At 61.8% G+C, this 14,215-nt stretch overlaps 1 protein-coding gene across 2 annotated transcripts; it reads left to right on the top strand.

The window, feature by feature from the left end:
- The first annotated feature begins 5,848 nt into the window (after window positions 1-5,848).
- LOC142004262 (interleukin-36 receptor antagonist protein-like) lies at window positions 5,849-9,589 on the top strand. 2 transcript variants are annotated; one of them, XM_074981789.1, is made up of 5 exons: window positions 5,849-5,929; window positions 6,525-6,585; window positions 7,390-7,478; window positions 7,957-8,081; window positions 8,739-9,589. In XM_074981789.1, exons 1-5 carry the CDS (start codon window positions 5,899-5,901, stop codon window positions 8,946-8,948), a joined length of 516 nt encoding a protein of 171 aa, XP_074837890.1. In that variant the 5' UTR covers window positions 5,849-5,898; the 3' UTR covers window positions 8,949-9,589. The 2 variants fall into 2 exon arrangements, with proteins under 2 accessions (XP_074837890.1, XP_074837889.1); XM_074981788.1 differs by having other exon boundaries at window positions 5,929-6,585.
- Window positions 9,590-14,215: the final 4,626 nt, after the last annotated feature.

Genomic DNA, 14,215 nt, shown 5'->3' on the forward strand with positions numbered 1-14,215 from the left:
TCCTTCTCCATCGTGCAAGGCCTATGGCAGGGTCCCCTCAGGAGGCTGTCTCCCATCACTGGAGCCCTGCCGTACCCCCATGTTGGAACAGAGGCTCACCCCCCAGCCCTGTCTGGTGCCCCGTGCCACCCCCGTGTCACCACGCCACACCACACCAGAGGGTATTTGTTCTCATTGCGCTTGCCCACAGATGAGGTGAGCCAGAGCCCCGGAGGGATCGTCCTGGCCTGGCCGCAGTACATGGTCTCTCTCCAACCCCCTGGAGATCGGGTGTTGGCTCAGTCCCAGCTCACACCTGGGGCAGGCTCCCAGGAGAGCCCCCTCTGCCCACTGTAGCGCGTCCAGTCGGCCGGCTTCGTACAGCCGGCAACGCTGGTCTTTGCAGTACAGCCAAACCTCAGTCCTCTCTGCCTTCCCGGGGCCTGGGCTGCAGTGACGGTCGCCCCCCGTCAGCCCCCGCCGGCCTGGCCAGACACTGCGCAGGGGAAGTGACCCATGAGTGCGGAAGCTGTGGCAATTTCAGTTCCTGCGGGGCCAGGCCAGGCCTTCCCCTGTGGGCAGCCGCCTCTCTGCGTAAACGGAATAGTCCACTGGCACGGCGCTGCCGGGAGATGGAGGTTCAGCTCCCCACGCTGCTGGGAACATGCCGCGTTTCCAGCTCTGCGCATGAGTCAAGGCGCCGCTCTGCCGGGACAACCCGGAGGGCCTGGCCTGTTAGCCATGGCTTTTGAGTCACCCACCCCGCTGGCTCTTTGAGCCCTGCCTGGAACCAGGCCAGCAGGCCCGTTGGCTTCCTCTGGGCCGCTGTGCCTGCCCAGGCCTGACTCACCGTCTCCGACGGCAGACAGAAGCACAGCTGTGTTCAGCCAGCCAGCTGGGACCATGAGTAACTGGACTGGGCCAGCACCTAGTCTCAGGCCCTCGGGTGCTAGGCGCTGTACGTTATTAGGTGTATTACAGTAGTGCGTGGGGGCACAATCATGGAGAGGGCCCAAGTCCAGGCGCTGTCCAGCCACTCACCAGAGATGGTCCCTGCTCCTGAAGATTACAGTCTATCTAAGCAGACCCATTCCTTCTGTCTTCCCATGACTATCCCTAGCCAGATGCCGGACACAGTCCTGCTTGTGGGCAGCAGGGAGGTCGAGTGGAGAAAGCACTGGCTGGGGACTCGGGAGCCCTGGTGCTGCCTGGTGACCTGGGGCCCTTCTCCGCCCCTCCCATCCGTGTTACCTGGAAGCTGCCTGGGGCAGGGCCTGCCTCTCACTCAGTGTCTGTGCAGCGCCCAGCGCGGCAGAGCCCCGGTCTCAGCCGGCGCTGGTCTAACAGCCGATGGCTGCCACCGCTGGTCCTTGGGTTCATCTCCTATCACATTCAGCCGGCGCTAAGAGGATAATTGGTTCCCAAGTGCGCTGGAGTCCCTGGCAGCCAAGCCTCCCTTCCCCATCGCTGAGTGCCCCCCTCACGAGGATACCCTGCCCTCCTGCAACTCCCCAGCCCTACCACCAACGCACCCGTCCCTGCTCCAGGTTCCAACTATGCCTCGCTGGGCATCTCCAGCGTTGGGCCTCGTCAGAGCTGGGCCTCCAGGAGACCCCTCTAGGGCGTAGTCGGCAGGCCTGCTGCGGTGTGGTATGAACTGGCTAGGCTGAAAGTTGTGTGTTCGTTGGGCATGGACCTGCTCCATCAAGGGGTGACTTGCCCTCTGCTGAGCACATATCCCAGATAATGGGCTTCCAGTTTTCCCAGCCATTAACTCTGTCCCCCTCCGTACTCGCAAAATGGCAGCCGTTCTTCCGGACGGGAATACCAATGGCTACGTCGTCCACATACCCAGCCACCCGGCAGGGACACCACTGGACTTGTTGGTCCCTCAGATGCTGAAAAGGAGCCACCCCCACCCCCGTAACTGCAAGACACCCTCTTAAAGCGAGTTAGGCCGAGGGGTGTAGGAAAAGCCATCTGCTGAGAGCCCAGCGGTTGGGGATGTGCCAGGAGCCCCAAGTCGAATCCACAGCAGTGATGTAGCTTCTCCCCGCTGGCCTAAGCATCCGTCTGCCCCCTGCATGGTGTAGGCAGCGCGTTTCTGATGGCCGCCCTGAAAGGCATGGAGCCGGCAGGCTTCACAACCGCGCGACAGACCTCCAGTTGCTTGGGCACTCCTCTCTCCCCCGACAGCCCCACTCAGTTTGTGGGGGGTCGGTCAGAGACCGCCCTGTACGATGTTCCCAGTTCCATGCTGAAGTGATGCTGGACCAAGGCATCTTTCCATGGCCATCCAGTGTTAGGCACCAGCTGGAGTGCCTGTTCCTTCTCTAAGAGCATCAGAACTGCCACACTGGGTCGGACCAAAGCTCCATCTTTCCCAACATCCTCTCTTCCAACAGTGGCCAATGCCAGATGTCCTGGGGGAGGGAACCCAACCGGTGATGAACTCTCTCCTACCATCCATCTCCAGCCTCCGACAAACAACAGCTAGGGACCCCATCCCTTCCTGTCATAGGTGGACGTCTGTGAATGGATCTAGTTCTTTTTCAACCCTGTTAAAGTCCTGGTCCTCACAACCTCCTCTGGCCAGAAGTTCCACAGTTCTTCCTGGTGTTTGTTTTACACCTCCTCCCTGTTTATTCCCTTGGGTGACCCCCTAGTTCTTGTGTAATGGGAACACACCACACCAGCCTTGATTTTATAGACCTCGATTATATCGCCCCATAGCCTCCTCTTTTCTAAGCTGAGACGTCCCAGTCTTCTCAATTTCTCCTCATACGGCAGCTAAAATCCTCATCATTTTTCAGAGAGGTAGCCAAGTTAGTCTGAATCTTCAAAAACACCAGGAAGCCCTGTGGCACCTTATAGACTAACAGATATTTTGGAGCATGAGCTTTCGTGGGCCAGGACCCGCTTCGTCAGATGCGTGAGTGGGGAGGTTTCCAGAGCAGGATTTAAAGAGGGAGTCATTTTGTTGCTCTTTTCTGAACTTTTTCCAATGCTGAGCTCTCTTTTCTGAGGTTAAGTGAGCACATCTGCATGCAGGGTTCAAGCTGGGGGTGTACTATGGATTTATACAGCAGCAGTGAAATATTCTCTGTCTCATTCTCCCTTGTTTAATGACTCCGAGCACCCTGAGCATTGAGGTTTCTTGCAGGCAATTATTAATTTGGAGTCCCAGTTCCTGAGGACACTGCAGGGTGAAGAGGCCTCCCTTGGCTTTCCAGGGCTTCAGCGAATGTACGTGCTACCTTTGTTTTCTCCAGGTCCTTTGAGATGGATTGTATTAGGGTTTCGGCTCTTGGAGGCTGGCTTTTCCGTGTCTTCCACCCCACGTCTGTTCTGCGGATGGAAGCTTCCCTGGGTGGTAAACAGCAGCCCAACGTTGGATGGTCCCAGTGGTGAGTGGCCTGAGTTCCCTGAGCGTTTTGTAGAGTAAATCTGTCCGTCTGGCTCATGGTGTGCGTAACGCTCCTCGGTCAGCAGTAACCGATCTCGCCCCTCGGCCAGGTCATGAAATTTGTTTCCCAGACTTCCTCAGGGAGGATGAGGATGAGGATCCCACGTGAGGATCTTCAGCAGCTCATCAGCAATGGTTGTGGCTTTCACGGTCGGGCTGGTGCGTGTCAGATGGCCTAAGCCACAGGAGTAGGTGCAGGCTGGTGTCTGGGGCTCTCCTCTGTAGGGCAGCTATAGGGCAATTCAGAGGGATCTCTGCCAAGGGAGGGCACCCACGGAACCCACTGGTTGGCATGTGTGGTACGATGCCCAAAATTTCTCAGGTTCTTTCATGACGCTGGGCCAGATCCTCGACCAGGTGGGACCCTTCATGGGATCAACCCCAACTAAATCATCCCAGCCAGGACTTTATCAGGCTGGGTCTTAAAAACCTCTAGGGATGGAGATTCCACCACCTGTCTCGGTAACACATCCCAGTGCTTCGCCACCCGCCTGGGGAAAGAGTTTGTCATATCCAACCTACACCTCCCCCTCTGTAACTTCAGCCCATTGCTCCTTGTTCTGCCATCTGACACCACTGAGAACAGCCTCTCTCCATCCACTTTAGAGCTCCCCTTCAGGAAGTTGAAGGCTGCAATCAAATCACCCCTCAGTCTTCTCTTCTGCAAACTAAACAAGCCCAAATCCCTCAGCCTCTCCTCATAGGTTGTGTGCTCCAGCCCTCTAATAATTTTTGTTGCCCTCCACTGAACCTGCTCCAATGTGTCCACATCCTTTCAATACTGGGGGGCCCAGAACAGGACACAATACTCCAGATGTGGCCTCTCCAGTGCCGAGTAGAGGGGAATAACAGCTTCTCTAGATCTGCTGGAAATGCTCCTCCTAATGCACCCAATATGCTGTTAGCCTTCCTGGCTACAAGGGCACACTCTTGACTCATATCCAGCCTCTCATCCACTGTAATCCCCAGCTCTTTTTCTGCTGCACTGCTAGTTAGCCAGCCGGTCGCCCGCCTGTAGCAGTGCTTGGGATTCTTCCATCCCAAGGGGAGGACTCAGCACTTCTCCTATTGAACCACATCAGATTTCTTTTGGCCCAGTCCTCCAGTTTGTCCAGGTCACTCTGGGCCCTATCCCAGTGCATCTACCTCACCCCCTATCTTGGTGTCATCTGCAAATTTGCTGAGGGTGCAATCCGACCCCTCATCCAGGTCATTAATAAAGATATTGAACAACACCAGCCCCAGAACCGGGCTTCGGGGCTCTCTGCTTGAAACCGGCTGCCATCCAGACTGTGGTGGAGTGGGGGGTGCGTGTGAGAGAGCTCGCCTGAGGCTGGATGTGTGTGAGACAGGCAGAGCAGCTCCCAGTGGCGAAGGATGACCCCTGGGGCTGTCGGCTAAGCTGGCAGGTAACACCTCTGACCTGAACAAAGAGCAGGGAGGAGCCGAGCTGGGTTTGAATCGGAGGTGGCAGTTAGATGGTGGGGGGAGTTGGAAGGAGCCAGCCTGGCTAGGGGGGCAGCTACACCCCATAGGGGCCCCCCTCGGGCTCCTCTCCCCAGGACGGGTTGCAATGTCTGTCTCTGCTGGCTGTACTGACCCCTCTGTGCTGAGCTGTGCCTCTGTCGCCTAATAAACTCCCTGTTCTACCTGCTGAGTGAGAGTCACTCCTGCCTGCCTCCAGGGAGCAGAGCCTGGGGACCCCTGAACCCCATCACACAGACATTGAGCCATTGACCACGACCCGTCGGGCCTGTCATCCAGCCAGCTTTCTATCCATCTTACAGTCCCTGGATCCCATCCAGTCAGATCTCAGAGCAATGAGGAAGCAGCCCTGAACCTGGCCTCGACGCCAGAGCACGCAGATCGCCCGGGGAGGCTATCGAGGAAGTGGTGCGAATCAGACCTTTCAACGCTGCTCTCGACGGCCCAGCCCTCTGTTACGGGCCCAGCGCATCGGCGTCACCTACAGCGAGTCAGTCGGGGCATCAGCTCCCTTGGGCCCCCATCAGCTCCTTAGATGTACCCTGGCAGTGCTGGCGGCCCTCCCTTCCCGCTTCCCGGCTTGTTCTGCCCCCCCTCCCTCCCGTCTGGCAGGGGCTGCCTGACGGCAGTGCTCCCCTGGGGCTCTGCGAGATGCGGGACAGGGGATCGGGGCCGCGCTGGGCAGGGGGCATCCGTTGCCCTGTGCCCAGGGAGGGCTGCCTGGCTCTGCCATGCTGGGAGGCCTTTCCCCCTGCTAGCTGCTCCAGCTCCCTGCCCGGCGCAGCCTGCACACGAGGCTGAGCACGCTGGAGTCCCAACCCCACGCCTCCTTTCCGCCTGGTGTATTGCTCAACTGGCGCTGTGCGCCGAGCCAGCCCTCCAGGTGTAACCACACCTCCCCGCGCTCGCCGAGCGGCATAAATAGCCAGGCAATCCCAGCCAGAGGCCAGACAGGCAGCGAGCGAAGGATGGACGACTCGGAGGTGCAGGCAGGCACAGGTACGGCGCAGCCATCAGCAAGACGCAGCTGCCCAGGCTTCCCCCTTCGGCTATAGCGCTGGCAGCCCCAGGGCCTCTTTCCTTCCTCTTTCAATCGACTCGCAAACCGCCCCGCCGGGCTGGGCTGAAAGGCCACGTCCAGGCAGGCCGGGAGGGTGGTGGGGGTGTAGCTCAGAGCCAGGCCCCGGCCGAGCAGGGTCACCGATTGCCTTCGGGGTAAGCGGGCAGTGGCGTTGTGAAACAGGTGAAATCCCAGGAGAGTTTTCTGCCCGTTCTTTCAGCCGACGGCCGCCTCGGGCCGTACCTCCTGCAGTCCCCGCTGAGTGGCGCACAGGAAGCCAGAGGTCGCTGCGGTGGCCGCTTACGACACAGCCGCAAGTCTGAAACTTACGCTAGTGGAAACTTTGAGGGTGCAGAGTAGAGCAATGCTGGACATTACTCGCACATGGGGGCACGTGATCCCCTCTATAAAATACTCCGCACAGGCCCAATGGCAGAGAAACTCCGCAGGGTAGGCTCAGCCGGCGCAGGATGGGCGGGGCGGGGTATTGCCTGCGGTACCTGACCGTGCTGCTTCTCTGCGCTTTCGGCTCAGGGGCTGCTGCGCCCACCATGTGTGAAAAGCCAGCCAGCTGGGTCAGCGTCTTCAAGTACCGGTAAGCGAGTTCTGCGGCCGCCGGGGCTTTTCACCTGGGGGCGCCGTGTTGGGGTGGGGCCGCGGGGCAGGGCCTGCGTGAGGGAGCAGGGCCGTGATGTGCCGGGCCCTGCACGGACCCGCTCCCCACCAGGGCCTGAGGTGGTTCACGAGGACGTGAAAAGGGGGCGGAGCCTGGAAGCGTGGTGAATTCCAGCACCCACGTTTCTGTCTCTGGAGCCTCGTGCCGGGAAGTTGGTGGTTTGCCGGCCTGTGCTGTTCAGAACCGGGCTCGGGCTCGGGCACAGCAGGGTGGGGCGCGCAGCTGTGACAGAGGGGCCGGGAGGGCAGCTGACCCTGGCAAAGGGGGTGCTCAGGGGGAACAGGTGTCCAGCACCTGCCAGCTGCTCTGCCGGCCTGGGAGCCAGATCCTGGAGCTCTGCTGCCAGCAGGACGGGGCCAGTGGATGACACATGGCAGATCCGGGTCTGGCCGCTCCAGGAGACCATGGGACCCTTGTGGCATGACTGGGCTGGGATGTGGGGAGGGCAGCGCTGAAGGGCTCAGTGTGGGCTTGGAGCAGGTTGTGTTGGTGCAACTGAAATTGGTTGGGAACTGGTGCTAGGAGATTGGAGGGGAAGGGTGGGGAGCTGGGGCTGGAGATGCAGAGGGTTGCAGGGCTGGATGGGCGGGGGCCTGGGGGGGCAGGGTGCTGGGGCCGGCCCTGCAGGTTGAAGCAGCCAGCCCCAGCTCCGGCTCCCAGTGCCCACGGGCTGAGGGCCAGGGCCAGCTCCGGTTTGCATCTCTCTGGCTTGCTGCCTTCCAGCCTGTGGGACGTGGCACAGAAGTCTCTCTACCTGCGGAACAATCAGCTGGTCGCCGGCTACTTGCAAGGCCCCAACTCTGCGCTGGAGGGTGAGTCATGCTGCTCCCCTGCCCGGCCCAGAGTTCCTGCCTGCGGGCACGTGGGGCAGTGGATCCTGCACCGGGCACCACGCTGCCACTGCCACCCTTGCGCCCCAGCCCCGGCGCCTGCACTTGGCTGCCCTGACCCTGCCAGGCTCCGCGCTCCTTGCAGCCCTTGCTGCACCCCGTCCTGAAATGCCACTGCCCCCTAGCCAGGAGCTGGCAGCAGGGACCCCAGGGTGGCAATGCCCCTGCCAGTTGCCCTGCTAAGTGCCAGCCAGGCTAGTCTGGTTTTATTCCTGGGGCCCCTTTGGGTGCAGGGGGTCACCCACACACCTGACTGCCCGCTGGGCTCTCCTGCCCTGGGCCCCCGGGTCTCTGCCAGCATGTGGGAGGGGGGTGAGGGGAGCTCAGCCGAGCTCTCCCCTGGGAGGTGGGTGGAGCTGTGCTGGGTGGGACTCACTTCTCCCACCCTTGCTGCCCACAGAGAAGATTTCCTGGATCCCCAACCGCTGCTTCGAGCGTGGGAGGCTCCCCATCATCCTGGGCATCCAGGATGGGCACCGCAGCCTGGCCTGTGGGGCGGGCGCCCTGCCCACGCTGCAGCTGGAGGTGAGCAGGGGCCCTGTCCGAGCCCCATGTCCTGTCCCAGCCCACTGGGCCTCCTGCCTGGGGGCCCATCCTGGGGACCCCTCCTACTGGGACCCCCTACTGCCGGGACCCCTCCTGGGGACCCCTCCAACCATGCCCCTGCCTGGGGACCCATCCTGGGGACCCCTCCCACTAGGACCCCCTCCTGCCAGGACCCCTCCTGCAGACCCCTCCAATTATGCCCCTGCCTGGGGACCCCTCCCACTGGGACCCCCTACTGCCAGGATCCCTCCAGGGCACCCCTCCAACCATGACTCTGCCTGGGGACCCATCTTGGGGACCCCTCCCACTAGGACCCCCTCCTGCCAGGACCCCTCCTGCAGACCCCTCCAATTATGCCCCCGCCTGGGGACCTCTCCCACTGGGCCCCCGCCTGGTGACCCCTCCAACTGTGCCCCTGCCTGCCGACCCATCCTGGGGCCCCCTCCCACTGGGCCCCCTCCTGAGGACCCCTCCTGCTGGGTTCCGCTCCCCCGGCTCAGCCCAAGCTGCAGGTCAGGCTGCCGGGGGGGGGGGCGGGGGAGCATCCCTGGAGCGACCATCACCCGTCCAGGGCCGCCCTGCTCAGCCCTGGCTCAGGGAGCCTCCATCCCTCACCGGCCTCTCCTGTCCGCGCAGGAGGTGAACATCACGGAGCTGTCCCGGGGCGGCGAGGAAACCGCCCGCTTCACCTTCTTCCGCTCCTACAAAGACGGCCTGTGGCGCTTCGAGTCAGCCGCCCACCCGGGCTGGCTGCTCTGCACCTCGGCGCAGTCCAATGAGCCCCTGGGCCTCACCGCCAGCCCCGACGATGCCCACATTGTGGACTTCTACTTCCAGAGGTGCTGAGTCCAGCTTCAACCCCGGCCCCGGCCGCTGCCAGCCCAGGCTGCAGAGGAGGGGGCCAGCCGGGTTGGGAAGGGCTGGGCCACCTCTCCCCAGAGCCAGCTGCAACCAGCCGGCGCTCCGGGGCACAGGAGGCAGAGCAGTGGCTGTAGGACTCCTGCGTCCCAGCAGGAGAGCGCCAGGGCCTGATCCGGCGTAGAACCAGGCCACGAGCTTCAGCTAATGTATCCCCAAGGGGCTTCGATCCTGCAGTGCCGTGGGGGCCCGGCTTGGCTTTGAACGCCCAGTCCCACAGGGCGGCTCTTCCAAAGGGGTCTGGGGGGCACCTAGCCTGGGGTTCGGGAGTCCTGGAGTTACCCCATGCCTCAGTTTACCCCCTGGACAGTGGGGGCAGCAGCCCAGGCCTGCATCCCAGGGGCATGAAGGTAAATCCATTCACCAGATGCTCTGAGAGCAGGTGGGTGGCAGGGCCGGGTGCCCAGCACAGCCATGGCGGGGCAGGGCCGGTCTGGATGGGCTCGGTGGGTCCCAGCAGTTCTGCTCTGTGTGGTTACAGAAGGGCGGGGGTCAGAGCAGGCCCCTGGCTGTGTGAATAGTTCAGCCACTAGAGTCCAGCCCCCAGCCTGCCATTGAATAAACTTGGAAAGTAGTTACCACAGCCTGAGTGACTGTGTTGGGTTGGGAGGTCTTGCCCCTGGGCCCGATTCCCCATCAAACGCCCCGGATGGATCATAACGCCAGGCTCCCTGCCCCAGCGCCCAGGTACCTGCCCTGCTTGCCTCCCTTGGCTGCTCCCGGTAGCTCCCCCAGGCCCCCTGGCCGCCTGCTGCCCATGGTTTTCAGGCCCGGGACAGGCTGGCTAAGACCCAGGGCCTGTCTCCCCACAGTGCTTTGCTGGACTAAGGAATGAAGGAGAAGGACCATCAAGCAGGACGTTTGGGTTCCATTCCCAGCTCAGCTGCCCACTGGCTGCCCCGCCCCCCGCCTCAGTTTCCCCAGCCGTCCCAAGAGACGTGCTCCAGATCTACAGCCACCCATCACACCTCTCGCCCATCGGGCGCTCTGTCTGTTGTTGCCCCCAGGGACCACACCTGCTCTCCTGGCTCCTTGGGCCTGCACGTGGGGTGATCCCCCTGCAGGGCACAGCCCCCGCGTTTTCCCCCGCCCTCGCTGCACAGCTGGGCCTGGGAGCAGAGCGAGCTCGGAAGCTGCCGGGGCCAAGGGGTGGAGGACCTGCTCCCGAGAGAGAGAAGGAAACCAGGAAGAGGGGTTTAAATGACACACCGACAGCCTGCAGAACTCTCTGCCACATGATGGCGCAGTGCCCAGAGCTGGGGAAGGCTCTGCCAAGGAGCCCTCTCTCCCAGGGGCCTGTCGGGACCTGCAGGCCCCAGGGCTGAGCTGTCAGGCCCAGATCCCTCCAGGATGGGCTGATGCAGCAGCTGGGAGGTGGAGCCCCTGAGCCAGCCGGCTCAGGGAGAAGCGGCTGCGGGGTCTGCCCGGAACAGTGGGGAATGGCCCAGCGTCAGCCGGGGGCTGGGAACAACAGCAGTGCCCTTTGGGGAGAAAGTGCTTGGCACAGCCACCCCGGCTGCATTGGCGGGGGGGTGCCGGGCTGGGGAGGGGAGCGAGGGTGCTGGGCCCAGGCCCAGACGGCCCCATTGTGCCCGCGGGTGGGCTGGGCCCGAATGGAGCCCCAGCCAGCATCCCTAGTGAGCCATGGACCCTGACTGGGCAGGGCCCTGCCAGGTCTCCCTGGGACACACACGTCCTTCCTAGGGGTCCAGGCCCCTCACGGGCTGCTCCCCCCGTCATCAGGGGGCCCCAGAGCCTGGCCCGGGCTCTGCAATGAAAGGCTGGAGGTGTCGGGGCAGCAGGGGCCTTCCCCAGCCAGCTCTGCCCCCAGCCCCGGTGCCCAGGCTGTGCAGGGCAGGCTGCCCGCCCCGGCAGGACCTGGATGTGCCCAGCTGGAGGGTAGGGGGAGGGCCTCTACTCATGGCTGAGGCATCCCCCTCTGGCGCTGAGCCCCTGAGGCCAGGCCACCCCCGGCCCTGGCATCGCCCAGGGCGGAGCTTCCCGGAACGCCACCCGCTGACGTGGCAGCAGCCGGGTTTCGACATCCCCTGGCTTCTGCGGCTGCCTCTGCCTGGCCCACGGCAGGGACGCAGTAACTCCCCAGCACCAGCGGCAACGCGTCACTCCCCTTCCCTGTGCCCCGCCCGGGCACCCCCAGCCCTGCACGCTCCTGGCACCCCCTGCGGATCATGTGCCGGTGAGGCCACAAGTGGGCAGCAGCGGGTAGGGGAAGGCCGGGCACTGTGGGAGCTGGTTCAGCATCTCGCTCTGCCACCGGCTCCCTGGATTACTCTGTCTGGGCCTCAGCGTCTGGTCAGTGCCCGGCCTCACAGGCCCTGATCTCGGGGGTTCTGGGCAGCGCTCGGCCTGACGGGCCCTGATCTCAGGGGGGTCTAGACAGCTGTCACAGAGTGGGGGGTCCCTGGGCCTTGCCCCCCCCACCCATAGCTAGATAGCTTATGCTGCACAGGTATAAGAACCATCACTTGGTTCCCGGTGGCGTAGGCTCGGGCCTGGGTGTTATGGTCATACCAGACCTTTTGCTTCCTTTGGGCCCTGGACAGGTTGTCCCTGGTCAGGCCCATGAGCTCAGTGAGCTTTTCCTCCACTCCACCACCAACTCCCCTTTGGGAGAGGCCATCCCCTCCCACTCCTCTCTGAGCAAGTCCAGGGGTCCCCGTACCCTCCTTCCGTACAGCAGCTCAACCAGGGAGAACCCTGTGGATTCCTGGCGCACCTCCCTGTATGAAAACAGCAGGTGGGGTAAGTCCTTGTCCCAGTCTTGGGGTGCTGGTTCATAAGGGTTCTCAGCCGCTGCTTGAGGGTCCCACTGAACCTTTCCACCAGTCCGTTGGTCTGCGGCTCATCAGCTGAGCCCAGGTGTGCCGGACCCCACACTTGTCCCCCAAGCTGTGCAGCAGGGCTGACATGAAGTTGGACCCCTGGGCCATAAGGACCTCCTTGGCCAGGGGTCTGCAACTGGGACAGCGAGAAGAGCCATTTTTTTTCAAATTCAGTTACAAAATCAACCCTTCAAGAGCCCCAGTGCACATGAATACAAGACTGTCATTAATAAATAACATCAAACCATACCTTTTCTCACCCGTTTTCAGAACTGTGCACGGGGGTTTGTACCTGTTACAAAGTTGTTACCCCCATCTCCAGGCTGTACCCACCTCAGCCCCCAAATCTGCCCCATATCCCCAAGCTTTACCCCATCCTGCAAGCCGCCTCCCCACCCCCAGGCTTTACCCCATCAGCCCCAAACCAGTCGCCCACTGCCAGCATTTACCTGCCTAAGATGATAGCCTCTCCTGCTGCTCCGCACTGCCACCCAGGTGTTTATTTTAAAGGCCGTCCAAAGGAAAGCGACGGATTTCGGCTGGGAGAAACTGAAAGCCCAGGGTGGGGGGCAGACACCCTGCAGTGCCCTGGGGTGGGAGGCTTTGAGCATGGCCAGAGGCTCGAGCAGCCCTGTGTATTGGACGGCAGCTCCCGTGTGACGGGGAGGCGGAGCCCTCTCACCCTTCCTCTGTCCAGCTCCTCCTCCTCTTCCCCGGCATGGTTCTAGCAGGACAGGCTCAGCTGTCCACCCTCAGCTCTCCTTTCCCAGCATGCAGCATGCAGGCGGCTGCTGGCTTCTTCTTCCAGGGCTCCCAGCCGCCGCTGACTCCATGTACGGCGCCGGAAGCTGCCGCTGCTTAAACAAACAAACCCAAAGCCCATATTTAACGGCAGATGTTGTTTAAGTGGCAGCAGCCTCCACAGCCACATGTGGAGTCAGCAGCAGCCCCGCTCGGAGCCTCAAGTGGCTCCTTAAAGAGCCACATGCGGCTCCGGAGCCACAGGTTGCCGACCCCTCTCCTTGGGGAACGCCACCCTGGTGAAGATGGACAGCAATGCATCCGCCATAGTGTCAGCTTTGATAGAGGTCAGGGCCACTGCTTCTGGGAAGTGAGTGGCAAAAATCTACCACCAAGATGTATTTCTTCCCCGACGGGGTCGCCTTACTGAAGGGTCCCACTATGTCCATAACCACTTTTGGGAAAGGTTCCTCTATGATGTATTGTGGTCTCAGGGCAGCTTTCCCCCATCCTGGGTCTTTCCCAGCCTCTGGCAGGGTAGCAGGACTGGAAATACCAATGGACAGTGGCAAAGACCCCTGGCCAGAAAAAGTTCTGTAACAGCCTCTTCCTGGTGCACTGGGTCCCTGGTGTCCTGTGAGCAGGACATCATGAGCCACGTACAGCAGCCTGCGGTGGTACTTTTGGGGAACCTCCAACCCCACCATAGCTCCTCTGCGAGTGTGACCCCATTCCCAATATGGGAATCCCTTCTCCACCAGGAATCAATCCCTTCAGCCCTCCCCCAGTGTCAGGGTCGGGCTGAGGCCGGCCAGGTCCCTCAGCTTCTGCAAGGAGGGATCTCTCTGCAACTCGGCCTGGAACTCGGCGGCTGGAGAAGGGATGGGGGACCTGTGTCCTCCTTCTCTGCCTGGTTCTGGGACCACAGACCTGGCAAGCCTGGCTTTTGTGGGCGCCCTGTCTGTCAGGGTAGGACCCTGCAGCTCCGGCTGGGTGCCCTCCCCCAGGCCAGGGCAGAGCGCCCCACAATTTCTCCGGCTATGGGTCAGGACCAGGGCACCGTGGGGTTCACCCGGCCAGTTCTCCAGATCACCCCCCATCTTCCCCTCAGATGGTGCACCCCCACCTCTCCCTCTCCCCCCATTTCTGCTAAACTCTTGCTATGGGCACCTTGAACAGGTTCCCATCTATATTTGTCAGCAACTATTTACTTACCTCAGTCAGATCTTGGTGCAGGCGGCAGCGGATGGACCAGCTGGTGTCTCAAAAGTCTCTGGAGAACTTCCTCCCTGAGGACAGGTCTGCTACCCTCCCGGGCTCCGCTCCTGGCAGAGATGCTCCTGGAGCGGTGACAGCAGAGTGGACAGAGGGAGCTGCAGCTTCACGCCCAGCTCCAGAACAGGCCCATAAAAATTGCCTGTGGATCCTGTCGTTGCAGGTTTTGCAAGTTACAGGGCAAGAAAAGGCCCAGCGGGGACATGCTGCTTTTTAAGTGTTTTCGTTTATGAAAATAACAAATTACGAGAGCGTAAAACTTGCTGCGATTTTGAGTTCCAGGGCACAGTGTCATGTCGGCCGACTGAAAACCTCAGCCCCAGGCCCAGGAGGCTC

The sequence above is a fragment of the Carettochelys insculpta genome, chromosome 31 (genome assembly GCF_033958435.1).
Source record: "Carettochelys insculpta isolate YL-2023 chromosome 31, ASM3395843v1, whole genome shotgun sequence".
Lineage (NCBI taxonomy): Eukaryota > Metazoa > Chordata > Testudines > Carettochelyidae > Carettochelys > Carettochelys insculpta.

What these genes read in the sequence shown, in the direction of transcription:
- LOC142004262 (XM_074981788.1), top strand. Translation starts at nt 6,461, where the DNA reads ATGGGCGGGGCGGGGTATTGCCTGCGGTACCTGACCGTGCTGCTTCTC. An exon ending in CCCCAACTCTGCGCTGGAGG is followed by an intron (nt 7,479 to 7,956) that starts GTGAGTCATGCT and finishes TGCTGCCCACAG; the next exon opens with AGAAGATTTCCTGGATCCCC. An exon ending in TGCCCACGCTGCAGCTGGAG is followed by an intron (nt 8,082 to 8,738) that starts GTGAGCAGGGGC and finishes CTGTCCGCGCAG; the next exon opens with GAGGTGAACATCACGGAGCT.